Raw genomic sequence first — 20,146 nt, 5'->3', positions numbered from 1 at the left:
AGGGGGGGTCGGGGGGGGGGAAAAGAGAGAGAGAGAGAGAGAGAGAGAGAGAAGCCGCACAGCGCGCTTCCCACGCCGGAATGCGCGGAATGCCGGAGCTTTTTTTTTCTTTTCTTTTCTTTTTTTTTTACCTACGGCTGCCCAAATCATAGCAACGTCTCTGGGTCCTAATGGCGGCCCATGTATCCGCCGGCGGCGAAGCGAGAGAACTCCCTGGGCAAAGAGGAGCCGTCCCGAAACGAGGCTGCTCTCTCTCCTCAGGCGCGGCTAAGGCTCTGGGGCTCGGCGACGTAACGCGAGCCGCCGCGACGCCCACCCACGCGCGCGGCTGGGAAGCGGCGGCGGCGGCAGCAGCAACCGCCGCCGCGCCTGAGGCGCTGGCCAGGTCCTAGCGCGCGAGAGGCTCCGTCCCGCAGGCCGGCCGCCTTGCCTCGGACGCTTCTCTCTCGGAAGGCGGGCGAGAGAAAAAAAAGCGGCGGGCGGAGCCCCGGAGGCTGCCTTGAGCCGCGGGAGCGAAGGCCCGGTGGCTCTTCGGCGGGGCTGCGCCCACCTGCGAGGCTTGGGTTACTTTCCCGCGAGGCTATCCACCAGGTGCCCTCCAGATGTTCCGGACTTCAGCTCCCATCAGCCTCTGCCCAGGCTGAGCAGCCAATGGCAAGAGGTGCTTGGCATTCCAAAAAACGCCTGGGGCAACCAACCTTCCTAGGCCTGCTGGAAACTTCTGGGGTGGTTAAGTTTTGTCAAGCGAAGTGGGGGGAAAAGATGAGGAGGATTCAGAAGGTGGCAGCGGGTCCGGTTGAACAGGATGCCAGTTCATTTCTCTTGGGGCTCTTCCACCTGGCTGGCTGGCCGTCTTAAATGCTGCTCTTCTAGGCAAGCAACTGGGTTGCAGAATTTCCCACTCTTGTCTTGGCAACGGAGTACAGGGAGTCAATTTATTTATTTCAGGGCGGTTTACGCCGGGGCAGTTAAAACCATGAAATACAAAAAAATTAAAATCAATTAAAACAATTAAATTAAATTCAAGCCCCAAGAGTAAATCTAAAACCCAGTTAAATTAACCACCCCACAGTCTCTGGACCAAACAGATCGAAGAGCCAAGTTTTCAGGTCCCGGTGAAATGAGCGAAGGTCGGGAGCAGTCCTAAGTTCCGTGGGTAGTTGGTTCCATAGGGCAGGCGTACCCACAGAGAACGCCCTTCCCCTGGGAATAACCCGCCGGCATTCATTAACCGGTAGTTCATTTACCGACCGAAGTTGCAACAGCAGTGGGGAAAAAAATGCTCGTTTTTCACGCTTACAACCCGTGGCAGCAATGGTGATCAAAATTCAGACACTTGGCAGCTGACTCATGACGGTGGCGGTGTCCTGGGGTCACGTGATCACCTTCTGCTACCTCCTGACACATAACAGCCATGTGACTAACTCAGGGGTAGGCAACCTTGGCTCTTTTATGACTCATGGACTTCAACTCCCAGAATTCCTGAGCCAGCTTGGCTGGCTCAGGAATTCTGGGAGTTGAAGTCCATGAGTCATAAAAGAGCCGAGGTTGCCTACCCCTGGACTAACTGAACAGCTGCAGTGATTCACTTAACAACCGTGACAAGAAAGATCGTAAAATGGGGCAAAATTCACTTAACTGTCTCACTTAGCCACAGAAATGTTGGGCTCAACTGTGGTCATAATTTGAGGACCACCTGTAGAACAAAGGGCTGGAATGGACCCTGGAGGTCTTCTAGTCCACCCCCCCCCCCCGGTCAAGCAGGAGGCATCCTGTCTGCATTGAGAGCCTGGGAAAAAGAGAAGTAGGGTGTGGAAGTCCTCCAATCCCACAGTGCTTTTCTGTGCTCTCCTTTCCATGCCCAATTTCACCTTCTACCTGCCAAAGGGGAGAAAAGACCCCATTTCCTCTCTTCTATTCCATGGCTTCTCAAGGTCATGTAAAATGCTAGTACCTTGGTAAGACCACATTTGAATATTGCATCCAGTTTTGGTCACGATATAAAAAAAAGTTGAAACTTGAAAAAGCGCAGAGAAGAGCAACAAAGATAATGATGATGATGATGAAAGGTACCTTGGAGGTCATCTAGTCCAACCCCCTGCTTAGGCAGGAAACCCTATACCATTTCAGACAAATGGCTGTCCAGTCTCTTCTTAAAAACATCCAGAGTTGGAGCATTCACCGCTTCTGGAGGCAGGTTGTTCCACTGGTTTATTGTTCTAACTGTCAGGAAATTCCTCCTTAGTTCTAGGTTGCTTCTCTCCTTGATTAGTTTCCATCCGTTGCTTCTTGTCCTGCCTTCAGGTGCTTTGGAGAATAGCTTGACTCCCTCTTCTTTGTGGCAGCCCCTGAGGTATTGGAACGCTGCTATCATGTCACCCCTAGTCCTTCTCTTCATTAAACTACACATACCCAATTCCAGCAACCGTTCCCTATATATTGTTGCTCTGATGATTAGGGGACTGTAGGCTAAAACATATGAAGAACGGTTGCTGGAATTGGATATAACTAATGAAGGGAAGGACTAGGGGTGACATGATAGGCGTGTTCCAGTATTTGAGGTGCTGCCACAAAGAAGAGGGGGGTCAACATATTCTCCAAAGCACCTGAAGGCAAGACAAGAAAAAATGGATGGAAACTAATCAAGGAAAGAACCAACCTACCGTAAGTAGAAATTTCCTGATAGAACAATTAATCAGAACTTTAATGCAGAAGTGGTGGTGTTCCTATACCAGAGGTTTTTAAGAAGAGATTGGAGAATCTTTTGTGTGAAATGGAATAGGATTTCCTGCCTGAGCAGAAGGTTGGACTAGAAGATCTCCAAGGTCCCTTCCAACTCTGTTCTTCTGTTATTCCCCAAGATAGATAAAGGGAGGGAGATAGGAAGAATGCTGTCCATTTTCCAATTACATGGAGTAATCTGGGATTCAGAGAATGGGTTTTGTAGTATAGGAGTCTGATCTTTTCTTCCACTGCTTGGCAGATAAGAGAAATGAGAGGAATGGAAGGTTGTTGTTTTTTGTGGGGGGGAAGGGTCTGTTTTTCCAGTTACCAATAAGCAGCGAATTGTCCCATTCTGACCAATAAGACCCCCTTTCCCTCACGGGATGGAAAATGAAAAAGTCCTTCACCAGGTGGGACAGAAGTAGCATCTCCAAAGTAAATCTGCTCAACGCTTCACCGTGGAGTGGGCCTCTACTGTTCTCCTGGCACTCCTATGCTGCAGCTATCCCTACAACCTTTCTGCAGCACTGAAGCCAGGGGTGGGGGCAAGCTTTTCATAAACATGTACAGCAGCCTTCCAGAAACCGAAGGACATATATTCAGATGACCTGGGGCTTCAGGAAAAGGTGCACCAAAACTGTGATGGTATTTGCCAGCTGTATTCTCCCCGCCATAATGCAGCTCTCTCCTGTAGCTTTGGCAATACAGCTCTGAAGCTATAAGGTACATTCTTGATTTGTTCAATAGTCTGGAAGTCCATTGGACATGTACATTAACAACTCCCCCCCCCCCACACACACACAGGATCATCTAATCCAAGGAGCTGTACTGTGGGCCTTTGGAAGAATGGACCTGTCGTTAATTATTTTGGATATCCCTAATCAGCAATAACAGAAACCTGTGCAGGAGACAGTAATAAAACTAGAAATGTGGCCGATGTTATATTCATTTACTGGACTATACTGTTGGATATACGATGGTGACTTTCAAACCATTATGGATAAAATGGACCTTTTCCCTTGCCGCAAAAAAGAACAGAATCGCAGCAGAATGGCAGGGCCCATCTTATTTTGGCAGATCTCAGAAAAGATATGGAAGTGGCGTCCTTGGTGCTGCCTGAGCTTGGTGAATTTCTTGCAGATTTTTCCTTACCAAACTAGGAACATCAGCAATGTTAGCAGTTCAACTCTGAGCTACAAATATTCTCTTCTATCACTAAGATAAGCAGGGTTGTATGAGATTATTGCGTGGATGGAAGGTCACAAAAACCCAGAGTCCTGTAGACAACATTGAGAAATTGAAGGATTTCCCCCAAATGAGACAACTTTCTTCCCTAGTTTGAGCAAGAAGACGACACGAATTTGAACCTGAATGGAGGATGAATGTCTGATATAATCTGAATAACTTAACGAGCTGGCAGAAGTACAAACTAATCTAGGAAAATAGTAAGAGGCAAGCAGGCTGAGTGGCTATGGAAGGTACTGGTAGTCTTCCACTTAGGACCACAATTGAGCCCAAAATTTCTGTTGCTAAGCGAGACAGTTGTTAAGGGAGCTTTGCCCCATTTTACAACCTTTCTTGCCACAGTTGTTAAGTGAATCACTGCAGTTGTTAAGTTAGTAACATGATTGTTAAGTGAATCTGGTACAAATGGTAATCCCCTGACCCTGGGACACTGCTGCAACTGTAATAAATATGAACCAGTTGCCAAGCATCAGGATTCTGGAGACATGACCGTGGGGATGCTGCCATGGTTGTAAGTGTGGAAAATTGTCATAGGTCATTTTTTCCAGTGCCACTGAAACTTTGAACGGTCACTAAATGAATGGTCGTAAGTTGAGAGCTACCTGTCAAATGTTTCTGGGAAAAGATGAAATATGGAGAAAGAGAAGTATTTCTAACATTTTTTTTAAAACCCATACTATTTTCAGAATGTTAAGATCTGAACTTTAGATATTATATTATTACAGAAAGAAAGGTGTAATCTCTTCACGTTTGTACCTATATGGTAGGTTTAACATTATTTACTCTGAAAGTTTTATAGTATATTATTTTATTACGTTCGGTATAATGGCTAACCGTAGACTGCTTAAAGATGTGTGGACTTCAACTCCCAAAATTCCCTAGCCTGCTGGCTTGGGAATGCTGGGAATTGAAGTCCACACATCTTAAAGTGGTTGAGGCTGAGAAACCCCTGCAGAGAGTCTTAATGGAGTTGAAGCAGAATCAAAGTCACAGAGATAAATAAATAAACTATATAGGGTCTGTCTTGCCTGCTCCATCTTTAGTATGCTCTTGTGATACACCGCATCCATTCTTTATCCTAAGTAAAAGCTTAGTGTTTTGGTGGTCAAGTTCACAGTGAAGAATGAAGGAAGAAAAAAGTAATTTACCATCTTTTTTATCCTACAGTACGGATTTCCAAAGATCATACATAGCACATTTTGATAAGACGCAAATCCACACGCGCAACTTAAGAAATACCGCTCATTGCAATGCATTTGTGCCTAATGTGACAAGACTGCTGGAACCCTACAAGTGGGAAGAGACCTCAATGCGTGTTCTTTTCGAGAGCGGTTATAAAGTTCCATCTGCAAGCCACATTTAAAGCCACACTAAACCTTGCTACCAACCAGAATCTGGTAGGCACTGAAAAAAAACCTTGTCCTCTCCTCCTAAAATTAATAGCCACAATGAGATCTTTGCCATGGGAATCAATGTGTGTATTTATAATATTTCCTCCAACAGGCTTCTGCAAAGTACAGGCCTGCAATTGGAAAAAGCTACTCACTCCCTTAAAAAATGGGAAAGAAAAATCCGCTGCACATCTGTTTTTTTTGTACTGGGAGGAAGAGTGCTTTGTCTTTCTTTCCTTTAATAATTTGACCTGTTTTGTTTCTGACAAAAGGATGCTGTGTGAGGCACTGGCTCTTTGGATTCATTCCAAGCCCAGATATGAGGTCAGCATGGGAGAGAGAGAGAGAGAGAGAGAGAGGGAGGGAGGGAGGGAGGGAGGGAGGGAGGGAGGGAGAGAGAGAGAGAGAGAGAGAGAGAGAGAGAGAGAGAAGCCCAATTCTCACAGCTGGATGTCCACTAGTAATCTGAACAAACTGTTTGGGTTGTCATTTTGATCAGAATCAAATACAATTGGATTCCTTGTTGCAACAACTGCATGTCGAAGACCGCAATCTTACAAATGTTTCCGCCTGACATCAGAATTACTGCTATTTCATATCCTTCAAAGAATATGCGTGTGTGTTTGCATCCATCCATACCAGCATGTTGATCTCTTCTAGCTCCCTAACAATATAAGCAAGGGATAAAAAAACCCCAGCCAAATAGGATCTAAGCTGCTAATTGGAGTAATCGTTACTGCCACTGCCTATTATTGTGTTATGACTGCAGCGGAGGGCCTCGTGGCTACCAGGTCACACAAAATGTGTTGGAGTTTATACAACTTCTGCTGAAGAGGCCAGTTCATGGAGCTGTGGTCTTGTGTAATCCTGACTGCATTCCAGTCTTTCCACCAGCCCATCATGCATAATTATTCCAAAGGATGCCCTTGGGCAGCCGGAAAGGACAATCATATTGGAGAACGTGACCTGTCAGTATCAATCTCTTGCCAATAGGTGTTTAAGCACTTTCCCCAGGAGGAGATAAATGTCCACCATTATCTTTGGAAATGTACCGCTCTGCCTGTAAAACTGGAAATGAGTTTAAAATAACCTTCAGCCTTTTATAGCTTGGTGCTTTGGGGTATCTTGGAATGACATTCTCCAGATTCTTACTCAAAAGATCTAACCCTTCAAGATGAAGGGTTATTACGTAGGACTCCTTCTCACCAATGCATGCCAACCTTTCTCATTTATCAGCAGGAAGAGTCCAATCCAGGAAGCCCCCACTGGCACTTACACAACAATTGCCCAACAACTTTAACATAGATTCCCAATGGAAAGCCAAATGAGTCACTGAACACCTAGTCATAAGAAGCCTTATAACAATAACAATCATAAAGTTGGAAGGGACCTCAGAGGTCATCCAATCCAACCCCCTGCTCAGGCAGGAAACCCTACACCATTTCAGACAAATGGTTGTCCAGTCTCTTCTTAAAACTTCCAGTGCTGGAGCGTTCATGACTTCTGGAGGCAGGTTGCTCCACTGGTTAATTGTTCTAACCGTCAGGAAGTTTCTCCTTAGTTCTAGGTTGCTTTGACTAGTTTCCATCCGTTGCTTCTTGTCTTGCCTTCAGGCGCTTTGGAGAATAGCTTGACTCCCTCTTCTTTGTGGCAGCCCCTGAGATATTCTAACGCTACTATCATATCACCCCTAGTCCTCTTCTTCATTAAACTAGACATATCCCATTCCAGCATCCATTTTTTATATGTTTTAGCTTTATAAATGACCTAATGAAAAAGTGCCAGGCTTTGAATTACCATGTCAGCAATGGACAATCCTTAATAGGATTTGTACCTCATATGGCGTCTGCCGGGACTCTTTGTTTAAATGGGGCACAGTATCCTCCCCTCTGTGTGACTGCGTGATCCCATGTCAAACTGTAGATCACATCATGATCAGCTGTAAGCTGAGGGCATATACCAGTCCACTATCTGATTTATTAATTTTTTTAAAAAAGGGGTTAGATGGCCTAGAGACATTGGGGCTTGACCATAGATCTTTTTAACATTTATATTTCACGGTGTTCTTCTAATCTAGATGAAATGTTAATACATATCACTAGTCCATGTATGATATGTCATACTCTAAATAATTAATAAATAACCCTATAGGAATCCCTAGCCAAGGCAGGCAAGCAGCTCCAACATCAAATACTATAAGGATAAATAAGACAATGGGGCATGTTTCTTGGTTGGTTGGTTGACTGGCTGGCTGGCTGATGCATTTCCATCCTAGCTTTTTTCAAACAATTCTGGAGAGTGTACCTGGGAGGGGAGGGGGTGGAGAACACATTTTCCCCCTGAATAACAAATCCATGGACTAGATTTAATTCACAGAAAAAGAGTCTGACTTTCTGAATGTACTCTATTGCTGACTGAGTACTTAAGCCTAGAGATTCTAAACAATGAATAGGAAGAGAATATCTTTCATTGCAAGAAAACACACATAATTCAAGCAAGGAAGCTTTGGGAAAAAACATAAAAGTCTGTAGGTTTTGTGTCTGTATAGTATTGTTCTGAATAAGCAAAGTTGTTGCTAACGAACGAAGGGAAATATACGTGTCTCAGGGTAAAAATGCTAAATCGAACTTCCTCTCTGTGTGTCTATACAGACTGATGTTGGAAAAGGATTTGATATATTTGTAGAGAGTTGGAACATAAGCAGCAGTTTTATTTTTTTTTTAATTTTAATTCCATTTATATCCCGCCCTTCTCCGAAGACTCAGGGCGGCTTACAAGCTTAGCAGTAGCCTTCATTCTATGTATATGCCTGCTTATTAGGGCTTTCACACACACACCCAAGCGGCATTATTACAAAGTCAGCTTAATTGCCCCCAACAATCTGGGTCCTCATTTTACCTACCTCGGAAGGATGGAAGGCTGAGTCAACCTTGAGCCTGGTGGGACTCAAACCTGCACTAATTGCAGGCAGCTGGTGTTACTTAAGGAGGCATTAGCCCACTGCTCCACCATGTACTCTGCTCCAGCAAATGTGAAATAGTGAAGTGTATAGGTTTTAAGTTGCTAAAATAACTAGCAAACTCCTCTTGCCCACGCATTGATGCTATCACCTAACCCAGTCACGAAACATCAGCAGGAAGAGAAGATAGCTGACAAATGAGAATAGATGCTTCTAAAATGTGAAGTAATAAGAAGGTATAATCTTTTAAATCAAAGTGCATGGGATGTACAGGTAGTTGCGACCTAGAAACACAACTGAGCCCAAGTTGTTAAGTGATTTTTGCCCCATTTTGCTACCTTTCTTGTCACACTTGTGTGAACCACTGCAGTTGTTAAGTTAGTAACACAGTTAAGTGCATCTAGCTTCCCTATTGACTTTGCTTGTCAGAAGGTCGCAAAAAGCGATCACATGACTGTGTGACGCTGCAGTCATTATAAATATGAGCCAGTTGCCAAGCATCCAAATTTTGATCATGTGACCATAGGGATGCTGCAACAGTTGTAAATGTGAAAAATAGTCACAAGTCACTTTACCCAATGCCATTGTAACTTTGAAAGGTCACTAAATGAACGGTTGTAAGTCAAGGACTACTTGTATTTTATAAAAGAGAAGAATGCCCTGGAGTTTGTCCCAAATTCTTCTTGACTAAAATATACTCTTTGGGCAAAATAACTGACATATAAAAACTCATACAGAGAATACAATTCCATGTGAGGCACCAGCGTTAGAAGGAAGATGCAAAATTGCATTGAATGTGGAACTCGGCTTTTGATTTGGCTGATTTGATAGGCTAAAAATCTGGAACCTTCTAAGACTACCATTTCCAGCAGCTCCAAAACATATAGCAAGGATCAATAATGTTGGGAGCTTTCCATAACATCTGGGTGAATCCAAGTTCCTTTCTAGACAACAGAAGGCACCAATAAAGAAATGGAGAACTGTGGTCGTAGGAGAGATCACAACAAATCATCATGGAAATCTAATAAACTGGGTCAAGTTTTAAAAACTACAGACCAGCTAGAAATTTAGTCGAAGAAGACATATGCCACGACCATTGTGGGGATTCAGAGAGATTTGCTTTGAGAGTCTCGGGACAAAACATAGGAATTAATAGCTTAATCTACATGAAGGAAAATAACTTCATGAGGACATTTCGTTGCTTAGTTTATAGTTATTAAAATGACTAAACCCACCCTAGTAACAGCAATTTATACAAAAGAAAAGATATTACGAGGCATGCCTGAATAATTAATTGTTCTATCTCTGAGGATAGAATGTTTTAGGATTGAACTCCTAAAGCTCTAAATTAGCCACTTCATAGATAAATTGGATCAAGGTCAGCCGGATAGGAAATGACTTGAGTATCAAATAGGCATTGGAGCAATTTCCTGACATCCAAATCAAAAGAAAAAAAATGCACAGGTATTTCTAGCGGTGCATGTTATTTTTATGTCTAGCTTTTTTTCCCTGAGCTTCTGTCTTTGCTGCTTTTTTTTTCCTCCTGGAACAAAATGGATTCTTCAGCTAAGATTTCAGGATAATGACCAATAACAACAACAACAACAAAAATGAACAGAGAACCGATATGCCTGAAGACCTTTATAACATAGGTAATCCATTTTAAAAAAATAAATAAACCCAGGCATATAAACATCAGAACATACCTGGAGATGTCATCTGTTTTCAATAATTTAGCCATGCATAATCTAAATACATCCAAAAATGTAGAGAATTCCAAAGATCAAAGAGACAATACACCATGCATTTACTTACCCAACTGATGGACCCCAAAAACTGTTGGAATAACTTGGGGAGCCTCAGTGTCTGGAGAGATAAAAACAGAATAACAGTGTTGTAATTAAATCAGAATGGCATCTGTTTAGGAGTCCCTCTTCTGCTGCTTCTGCTGGCACCATCATCATGCTGTCCCCAAAATTCCATATTGCCTAATTAATTATTACTGTAATAATTACATTAGATGGAAACAAACTTCAGCTAGGGAAAAAAACATTGAATTGGTGCAGGGAAAAAAAATACACACCGAGGATCCTCACCCAACAAACTTTGTGCTGGATGGAGCTATGAGGTTCACTCAAAAAGCAGGATTCACCCATCCTCACCTCCTTATTTTGGCAGGATTTCCCTGCTTCCATGTTCTTTCTTCACCAAAGCCCCCAGCTGACCTCAGAAGAAGCATTCCTGGCTTTAGAGTCCACAGCTGGATGGAACAGTTCGGTCCTGAACCCACCTGAATTGACACAGCAACTCTTGCCTACCAACAGCGTTCTCTCTTGCAATCCAACTGGCCTTGTATCAGTTGCTAGGCAACCAAAGATGGCATATTTGATGAACGAAAGCGGCATTAACATCTCAATCCTTTTTTTTTTTAGCTTACATTTAGTAGCATTATGGTTTGCCTACCTGTCCTAAACGACCTGATTTATACTGAATCAAATATCTATATATACATTTAAGGCAGGATGCTCTGATCAGAGAGCAGAGTCAGTCACACATGCTGCATGTGTATTTTCTCCCAGAGCAGCCTGGGCAAAACCAATACTGTCCCAAATGCATTGCTCTAATTCCCATCATTTCCATTCTGGCAAGATGGCTGAGAACCATAGGAGCTGTGGTCCAACACATCGGGAGAAAAACCAGGTTGGAGACCTTTGCTGTTGAGGTGAGTGAAGTAAAGAAATTCTGAATCCAGTAAGAAGGGAATGTGGAATTTGTGTCCTCCAGCTGTTGCCAAGTTGCACTTTGAAACCTTGACAAGTTTCCATTATGATACAGACTGCTAGGTAGGAAATCACATTTACTTTTCTCCCTGCATCTGAAGTGGTTTTGTTTTGTTTTGTTTTGTTTTGTTTTGTTTTGTTTTGTTTTGTTATATTATGTTATGTTATGTTATGTTATGTTATGTTATGTTATGTTATGTTATGTTATGTTATGTTATGTTATGTTATGTTATGTTATGTTATGTTATGTTATACTATACTATACTATATTATATTATACATTATATTATATTATATTTATTATATTATATTATATTATATTATATTATATTATATTATATTATATTATATTATATTATATTATATTATATTATATTATATTATATTATATTATTATATATTATATTATATTATATTATATTATATTATATTATATTATATTATATTATATTATATTATATTATATTATATTATATTATTTGCATTTTTCATCTTTTTTCTGGGAGCTTAAAGTATTGTACATTATGGGAGGAGAAGACAAAACATAGAATAATAGGGTTCAAAGGGAACTTAGAGGTCTTCTAGTTCACCCCATGTTCATGCAAGACACCCTATGCGATTTCAGACAAATGGCTGTCCAGTCTCTTCTTGAAAATTTCCAGTGATTGAGCACCCAAAGTCTCTGGATATAAGCCATGTTTTCACAGCCAGAAAATTTTTCTTCAGTTTTAGGTTGGATCTTTTTTAATGATCTTCCACCTACTATTTTTTATCATACCTTCAGGTGCTGTGGAGAATAGGTTGACCCTCTCTTTTCTGTGACAGCCCCTCAAGAACTGAAAGACTGCTATCATATCATCCCTAAGCCTTTTCTTCCTTAGATTAGATATACCTAGTTCCCTCAAACGTTCATCATATGTTGAGAGAAAAAGGTTTCCTTCATTTTATCTTTTTAAGAGGATTATGATAAACTCTGGGGTTGAAAAATAGGGCCACCCACTGAATTTTATAGCCTAGTGTGGTCTTGAACCCTAATTATTGCACCATTTGGACTCTGAAGTCCTTAACACCAATATGTCCCCCAAAATAATGTCCATCTCATTCTTTCAACTCAAAAACTGAGCCAGCTCTAATCACATCCTTTCCTTTCTTCTTATTGCATCCCACCTTCAGAGCAGAAAACGTTACTGGCAGACATCCTGGCTATTGGGGCTTAATATTGGTTGACATTTTGGCACTGCACAGAGCCTCTATTGCAAAGCTGGTGCCCAATGGGGAAATAAAAGTAAAAGGATGGGATGCGAGAGTTACAGAGATGACCTTGGAGAAACTCTGCTGGAATAGTTACACAAACATTAAGTCCAGGAATAAAGGAAACATTAGAAAGAAACTCAATCTAGTTCTGTCTTAGCTCCCTGAGGTATAAGAAAGAGGGAAGGGAAAACACAGTCAGTTTTTCAAGGTTCCGTTAATACAGCCTCTCAGGGCTTTTTTTCTCTTAGAACGCTCAGAATGGAGTTCCGGCACCTTTTTTGGATGGAACCTTGTAGCGTAGGCAAGGCGGGTTGTATGACATGTGTGAGTTCTGGCACCTTTTTCTTTTACAAAAAAAGCACTGCAGCCTCTATCCATACAGTGTAGTTCTACTATGTTTAAGGAGTCTGTTTCCTGACCTAGCCTACATGACAGGGAAAAAAAATCAACCATAGTGTCTATGGAGATTCTCAATCATCCAGGCTATGGTTGTCCCAAAGCTGCTTTTTCAAAAGGCAACTTGATTTCCTTGTTTTTTCACTGAAGACGTTTCACTTCTCATCCAAGAAGCTTCTTCAGTTCTTCTTCAGAACTTTAAAAAAAAACCTTTTTAATGGAATTGTTCACCTCCTGAGATCAAACAATCCTGCATCCATTGTGTTCTAGAAGAATTGTAAAAATGCAGCTTTTAAAATCAACCATCCAACCAACCAACCAGCACTAGCATGGGATACATCTGGGGAATTCTGGGAGTTAAGCAGTGGTGGGATTCAAATATGTGAACAATCGGTTCTCTGTGTCGATGCCACTTCCGGAAGTCCATTCTGGGCCTGGGCAACAAAAAATTACGTAGCTACCGGTTTTGCCAAAGTGGTGCGAACTGGCTGAATCCCACCACTGGTGTCTTAAGTCTTAAAGTTGCCAGGTTTGGAGACTTCTGTTATAAGGTAAAAATCCTATTCTGTTTGGTGTTCTTGGTCTTTTCAGTAATATTCATTGCTTTTATTATTGTAGTTTTGTTACCATGTAATTTAGTTTTCTAATTTGTACGGCTGCTTGACCCTATAACAATTCTGGTAGCATACACTCTTAAAAACACTTGGGACTATACAAAACAGGCCTGGGTCAGAGTGTCAGTGCAGCCTCTTGTCATATTTTTGACTGCTATGCCTATTTTTGCACAGGCTGCTATGTTTTGCTGCTTTGCAACTGTTTTTAATTGTTTAAAATTGCATAGTGGATGTTGAAACTGCCCAGAGATTTCTGGAGAGAGGCTACAATAAATCTAATAAGCAAACAAACAAATATCCTTTTAGCATAACGCATTCCTTTGTAGGACCCACACCATATCTTAACTGAAAACTGGATGTTTTAAGGCAGACATGTCAAACACAAGGCCCGGGGGCCGGATCCGGCCTGCGAAGTGGTTTCATGTGGCCCGTGAAGCCATCCTGGAAACAGTGAGGGAACGGCCCCCACTGCCTGGGCCCTGGCCCAGAGACCCTCCTTCCGCCAGAGACCCTCAGATCTGTCCCACTCCTGCCCAGGCCCCCATAGGCACCCTTGATGCGAACGATGTAGAGCTGGCCACGCCCACCCAGTAGGCCACGCCCACCCTGGCCACACCCACTCGGCCCCTTGAGGGCAACTGCAATGCTGATGCGGCCCTCAATGAAATTGAGTTTGACACCCCTGTTTTAAGGTTTTTAAAAAGGGCCCATTTAAATGAGGATAAGGCTCAGTGGTTAAAGATGCTAAGCCTGTCAGCTGGAAAGCTGAGTGCTTGGGTTCAAGACCTGAGCGCCACACAATGGGGTGAGCTCCCATTACATGTCCCTGCTCCGGCCCACCTAGCAGTTTGAAAGCATGCAAATGTGAGTAGATAAATAGGTACCACTTTGGTGAGAAGGTAACAGTGTTCTGCGTGCCTCAGCATACACCCATACTGGCCATATGACCATGGAAGCATTTTCGGACAACACTGGCTCCCTCAGCCAGTGAACATTGACCCCTAGTGTAATGTATTGTCCATAACTGTTTTAAATCACTTGCTTAATGTCTGATCACTTGCTTAATGTCTGACCTAGATTTCTGTGTTATCTAACAGTTGCTGTTACTGAAAGCCAGACTTGCTGTCTCCAGGCTGATCATTAGATTCTGGGCGGGAAACTGTTACTTTGAACCTATTGGTCGCCGCCTAGAGGCTAACCATATAAATTGCTGCGCAGCAGGCATTAGGGCTGCTTCTGTTCTGAGTTAATAAACTTGTTTGCTGTTTCAACACTTTGTCTCACTTAATGCCTAAAGAACCAGAGATCTAACACCTAGAGTCAGACATGATTAGACAGGCGAAACCTTTACCTTTAACCTTTTAAATAAGGATGAGATAGAGCCACACTTCCCTGGGGGAATGTTATTCCATCAGGTAGGTGCTGCCATAAAAGCATCTGCTTCCAGGGCCTGTTGTAATGGGCAGCAAGAATGAGCCGGAAGAACAGGAGAAAGAGCTGCTACCAAAACAATGATCAGATAAAAGAAACCCAAGTCCCAAGGAGAACTGTAACCTGAGGAATCATTTCTGGAAGAACACACACACACACACACACACACACACACACCTTGTTCTCATGAATGTAAAGGGAGGGAGGGGAAAATTGCATTGCAGATTCAGGATGTGATGAGAGAAATATTGTAGCTGTTAAAATATAAGGTCGTTTACATTTGATGATTTATTATTTGTTAGCTGAAATTAAGAGAAAAAACATTTTATGACTTCTTTTTTGGGTATAGTAACTGTTAGTATTTTAAGATATTTTGTAGATTAGGGTTATTTATTTAAACCTAGAGAAAGTTTGTTGTGTTTACCTCTGTACGGAAAGGAAGTTGGATGTTACTTTTGTTATATTTCTTTGATATATGCATTTTTCACCAATTAATTTTTGTTATTACTTTCCCTTTTCTCTTTATGTTAGTTTGTATTGTAATGGTTAATGTGAAGGAAGGAAGGAAGGAAGGAAGGAAGGAAGGAAGGAAGGAAGGAAGGAAGGAAGGAAGGAAGGAAGGAAGGAATTCATTTTCAACATTTCCTAAATGAAATCCGGGAAAGGGACCAACATCTTCATCAACGATTTGGACGAGGGGATAGATGGGGAACTCATCAAATTTGCAGACAACACCAAGCTGGCAGGAATAGCCAATACTCCAGAAGACAGGCTTAAGATACAGGAGGATCTGGACAGACTTGAACACTGGGCACTATCTAACAAAATGAAATTCAATGGTGAAAAAAGTAAGGTTCTACATTTAGGCAAGAAAAACCAAATGTACAGGTATAGTATAGGGGGTACCTTGCTCAATAGTAGTAACTGTGAGAGGGATCTCGGAGTCCTAGTGGACAATCACTTAAATATGAGCCAGCAGTGTGCTGCAGCTGCCAAAAAAGCCAACACAGTGCTAGGCTGCATTAACAAAGGGATAGAATCAAGATCACGTGAAGTATTAATACCACTTTACAATGCTTTGGTGAGGCCACACTTGGAATACTGCATCCAGTTTTGGTCACCACGATGTAAAAAAGATGTTGAGACTCTAGAAAGAGTACAGAGGAGAGCAACAAAGATGATCAGGGGACTGGAAGCTAAAACATATAGGGAACGATTGCTGGAATTGGGTATGTGTAGTTTAACGAAGAGAAGGGTGAGGGGTGACATGATAGCAGTGTTCCAATATCTCAGGGGCTGCCACAAAGAAGAGGGAGTCAAGCTATTCTCCAAAGTGCCCGAAGGCAGGACAAGAAGCAACGGATGGAAACTAATCAAGGAGAGAAACAACCTAGAACTAAGGAGAAACTTTCTGACAGAACAATTAAGCAGTGGAATAACCTGCCTCCAGAAGCTGTGAATGCTCCAACACTGGAAGTTTTTAAGAAGGGACTGGACAGCCATTTGTCTGGAATGGTATAGGGTTTCCTGCCTGAGTGGGGGGTTGGACTAGATGACCTCCAAGGTCCCTTCCAAGTTTATTATTATGATTATGATTTCAACCAGGAAGCTGTTCCAAAGAATATGTCCTGCCTGTAAAAAGAAGTACCTTTTAGCTCCTGCCCCCCCACCCCCACTTCCTGGGACACCTCTTACCTGTTTCTCTAAAGATAACCACAATGGCAGTAGAAGCTAAGATTGTTCAGTAAACCCACTTTTAAGATTTCACATCTCTTCAATAATAAACCTACTTTTGGGGGGGTGTCACTTCCTCATCTGTGCAATGCAGGCAAATCCTTTGTTTTCAGACCCAAATTACTCTCACATCAAAAAAATCTTTGTACATGTAGTGCTTGACTTACACCCATTCGTTTAGGGACCGTTTGAAGTTACAATGTCACTCAAAAAAGCGACCGTTTTCCACACTTAACGACACTTGCAGCATCCCCATGGTCGTGTGATCAAAATCCAGATCCTTGGCAACTGGCTCGTATTTATGACGGGCGCAGTGTCCCAGGGTCATGTGATCAACTTCTGCAACCTTCTGACGAGCAAAGTCAACGGGGAAGCCAGATGCATTTAACCACCGTGTCACTTAACAATTGCAGTGATTCACTTAACAACTGTGGCAAGGAAGGTCGTAAAATGGGGCAAAGCTCAACAACCTAGCGACAGAAATTTTGGTTTTTCAGTTGTGCCCCTGAGCCAAGGACCACCTGTAGATGGAGTTCAGTTGTTTACTGATCATTTTCTTGATTATGTTACAGTCTGTCTGGAGAAGCGTGTGGCTGGAGTGCACCAAAATTAAGTGGTTCTTCAGGAGAAGATGTAAATTCTTTTCCTCCTTCACTTCGGCTGAGGGTAGAAATGTGAAAATGGGAGGGGAGGGGGGGAGGAAATACCACATTCTTGAACTAGACATACCTTTTAGAGCATTGACAACATGAAGAATTGCGTCAGGGGTGAGCCAGCTGAAATCATCTAAATTCCAGCTTTCATGCAAGTCCATCATTCTTGGTAAGGTGAAGCCTTGGTTGCTGCACATGTAATACTTTACAGGAGACCAGGAACAGCTAGCAACATCTTGGAAAGAAAGCAGTGCAAGGTAAGATTAATCACAATGGCTACCTATTTCAGAAAGTGAGGAAACGGACGGTTGCTACAAAGGCTAATCCCGTTATATGAAGCAAGTAGTAAAGCGTGATGTCTTGTAGGTAACATAAAATTGCCTTGCACTCATAGAAGACAAAGATACTTTGGATCTGCCCGAGGATATATAGAAGGCTGTAGTAAAAGGGTTAAGCGAGGTTAGCAGAAAAAGTAACTCTCGATATTTTAGGGTTTTTTTTTAAAGCTAGCGTTGTTTTTTTAAAGGTAACCATGTGATTAAGCTTTTATCTTTTCCATCACCTAATTTTAAACTTAGCACGTTTACTATGCTTGCCATATGCTATTGTGATTCTACAGTATCACCTAATAGTTTGTCTCTCTATGGATCTGATCCTTGACTTATGACTGTAACGGAACCTGCCCACCATGGTCGTAAGTTGGGATGGTTGATCTTATGATCTTTTTTGTGCCAGCTAGTCGGTGAATACAACGATTGTAGAGGGCCACTGCAGTCATTAAATGAACCAATGGTTTGCTATGGGCACAGTTTTGCCGAAAACCAAAAGTCAAAAGTTTTGCTGATTTTCAGCAAAACTGTCATAAGCTAGACAAGATGGGCGGCACACAAATCTAATAAATAAAATAAAAAAATAAAAATGGGACACTGCAAACGTTTGCAAATACGGTTACATTGCCAAGTGCCAAATGTTTAGTGACATGAATGGAGGGTCTCCCAACCATCTGAATTTTAAGTAGTCCTAAGGTAGATTTGTCGTACATTGAGAACTACCTGAAGATCATTAGTTTGTAGCAATGAAGGGGTTTATCCAGTGGTGGGATTCAAATATGTGAACAACCAGTTCTCTGTGTGGATGCCGCTTCCGGAAGTTCATTCTGGGCCTGGGCGACAAAACATTAGCTACCAGTTCTACCAAACTGGTGTAAACTGGCTGAATCCCACCACTGAGTTTATCCATTGCAATGATGGTATGAATTATCCTATTAGGACTCAGAAACAGTGGTGGGATTCAGCCGGTTCACACCACTTTGGCAGAACCGGTAGCTAATCTTTTGTTGCCCAGGCCCAGAACGGACTTCCGGAAGTGGCATCCACACAGAGAACCGGTTGTTCACATATTTGAATCCCACCATTGCTCAGAAAGTTCACCCATAATGGGCAGGTCATAGACATGGGACAGACTGGAGAAAGACATTCCAGTACAGATGGTCCTTGATTTACAACAGTTCATTTAGTGGCCATTCAAAGTTACAACAGCACTGGAAAGATTGACTTATGACCTTTTTCACACATGGTCCAACTTCCAACAAAAATACCCATTACGAACAATTGCTTAACAATTGTGGCCTTTGCTTAATGAGCACAGTGTTGGCTTAAATGCTGTCAAATGGGTCAGTCTTGTGATGACCTGCTTAACAACCAACACCATTCACAAACATAATTCCATGCCCAATTACTGTCATAGGTCAAGGACTACCTGTATTATAGTGATTCAAGCCTATACTCCTTCCATAAATGCAGAGGAAGAAGTAACCAAATAGTTCTCTAATGCTTTTCAACGCCTTGTCAACATAATGCCCAAGAAAATATGTGCCAGGCATAATACTTTTTGCAACGCTAACAAACCAGGTAGATGGTTAGCTTATAGATTGAGGAAAAAACAAAGGGCTTCTAATATAGACAAAATTGAGTATAAAGGAAGGGTTGTGTTTCAACAGGATCTTATCAAGGATGCTTTTGTGGATTTTTATTCTAAATTATATGCTAATGAAAAGATTAATGGAAAAGACATTGATATATAATTGGAGAATGCTAGCATCCCGGTTCTTACGCATGTACAAAAAGAGGAGATTAATCAATTAATTACAGAAGAAGAAATTTTTACAGCAATTAAGGAATTGAAGGTGGATAAAGCACCAGGTACGGATGGTTTGTCTGCGGCTTATTACAAAAATTTACAATTAGAGATGATGAAACCGTTAAAGGAACTGTTCCAGACAATCCAGAGGGGGGGAAAGGTGCCACCGTCTTGGAGAACAGCTTTTATTTCTTTGATTCCGAAGGAAGACCAAGATGCTACTCAAGTTAAAAATTATAGACCGATATCGCTTTTAAATACAGACTACAAGATATTTGCTAAGGTTTTGGTTAATAGACTGATGAGGGTTCTGCAACAGGTGATTCATGGGGACCAAACGGGGTTTATTAGTGGTAGGCAAATGAAAAATAATGTGAGGCATATAGTTGATGTGTTAGAGTTTTTGGAAAGGAACAACCAGATCCCTGCGGCGCTAATTTTTCTAGATGCTGAAAAAGCTTTTGATCAATTGAATTGGAAATTTTTGATGAAAGTTTTAGACAAAACGGATTTTGGGGAAAAATTTTTACAACCGATTAGGGCATTATATCAAAAACAAACTGCCCGAATTATAGTTAATAATAGTCTGACAGAAGCATGTAATATTGAGAAGGGCACAAGGCAAGGGTGTCCGTTATCGCCCTTGTTATTTGTGTTAACATTAGAGATATTATTGGTTAAAATACGGAATTCGGAAAAAATTAAGGGGATACAAATTAGAGATCAGGATTATAGATTGAGAGCATTTGCAGATGATCTGGTTGTTACAGTGACCCAGCCAGAGAACTCTGTTGTGGACCTGATGGAGATAATAACACAATACGGG

The 20,146-nt window shown here is 41.9% G+C and overlaps 1 protein-coding gene across 2 annotated transcripts in view; it reads right to left on the bottom strand.

Moving 5' to 3' along the window:
• The window catches only part of AMOTL1 (angiomotin like 1), a 69,638-nt gene extending 52,256 nt beyond the window's left edge, over positions 1-17,382 (bottom strand). Inside the window, exons 1-2 of one of the 2 annotated variants that reach the window (XM_083361944.1) lie at positions 17,258-17,382; positions 10,135-10,185 (exon numbers count right to left, since the gene is read on the bottom strand). In XM_083361944.1, the coding sequence (XP_083218070.1) occupies positions 10,135-10,185; positions 17,258-17,378 (172 nt within the window). In that variant the 5' untranslated portion in view covers positions 17,379-17,382. Of the gene's footprint in view, positions 1-131; positions 362-10,134; positions 10,186-17,257 lie in introns of those variants that run through there. The other variant, XM_083361942.1, reaches the window with a different exon arrangement.
• Between the last annotated feature and the right edge of the window lie 2,764 nt (positions 17,383-20,146).

The sequence above is a fragment of the Vipera ursinii genome, assembly GCF_947247035.1.
Source record: "Vipera ursinii genome assembly, chromosome: 4".
NCBI lineage: Eukaryota > Metazoa > Chordata > Lepidosauria > Squamata > Viperidae > Vipera > Vipera ursinii.
Note: the sequence above shows the minus strand (reverse complement) of the source record. Positions and strands in the feature narration are given on the sequence as shown.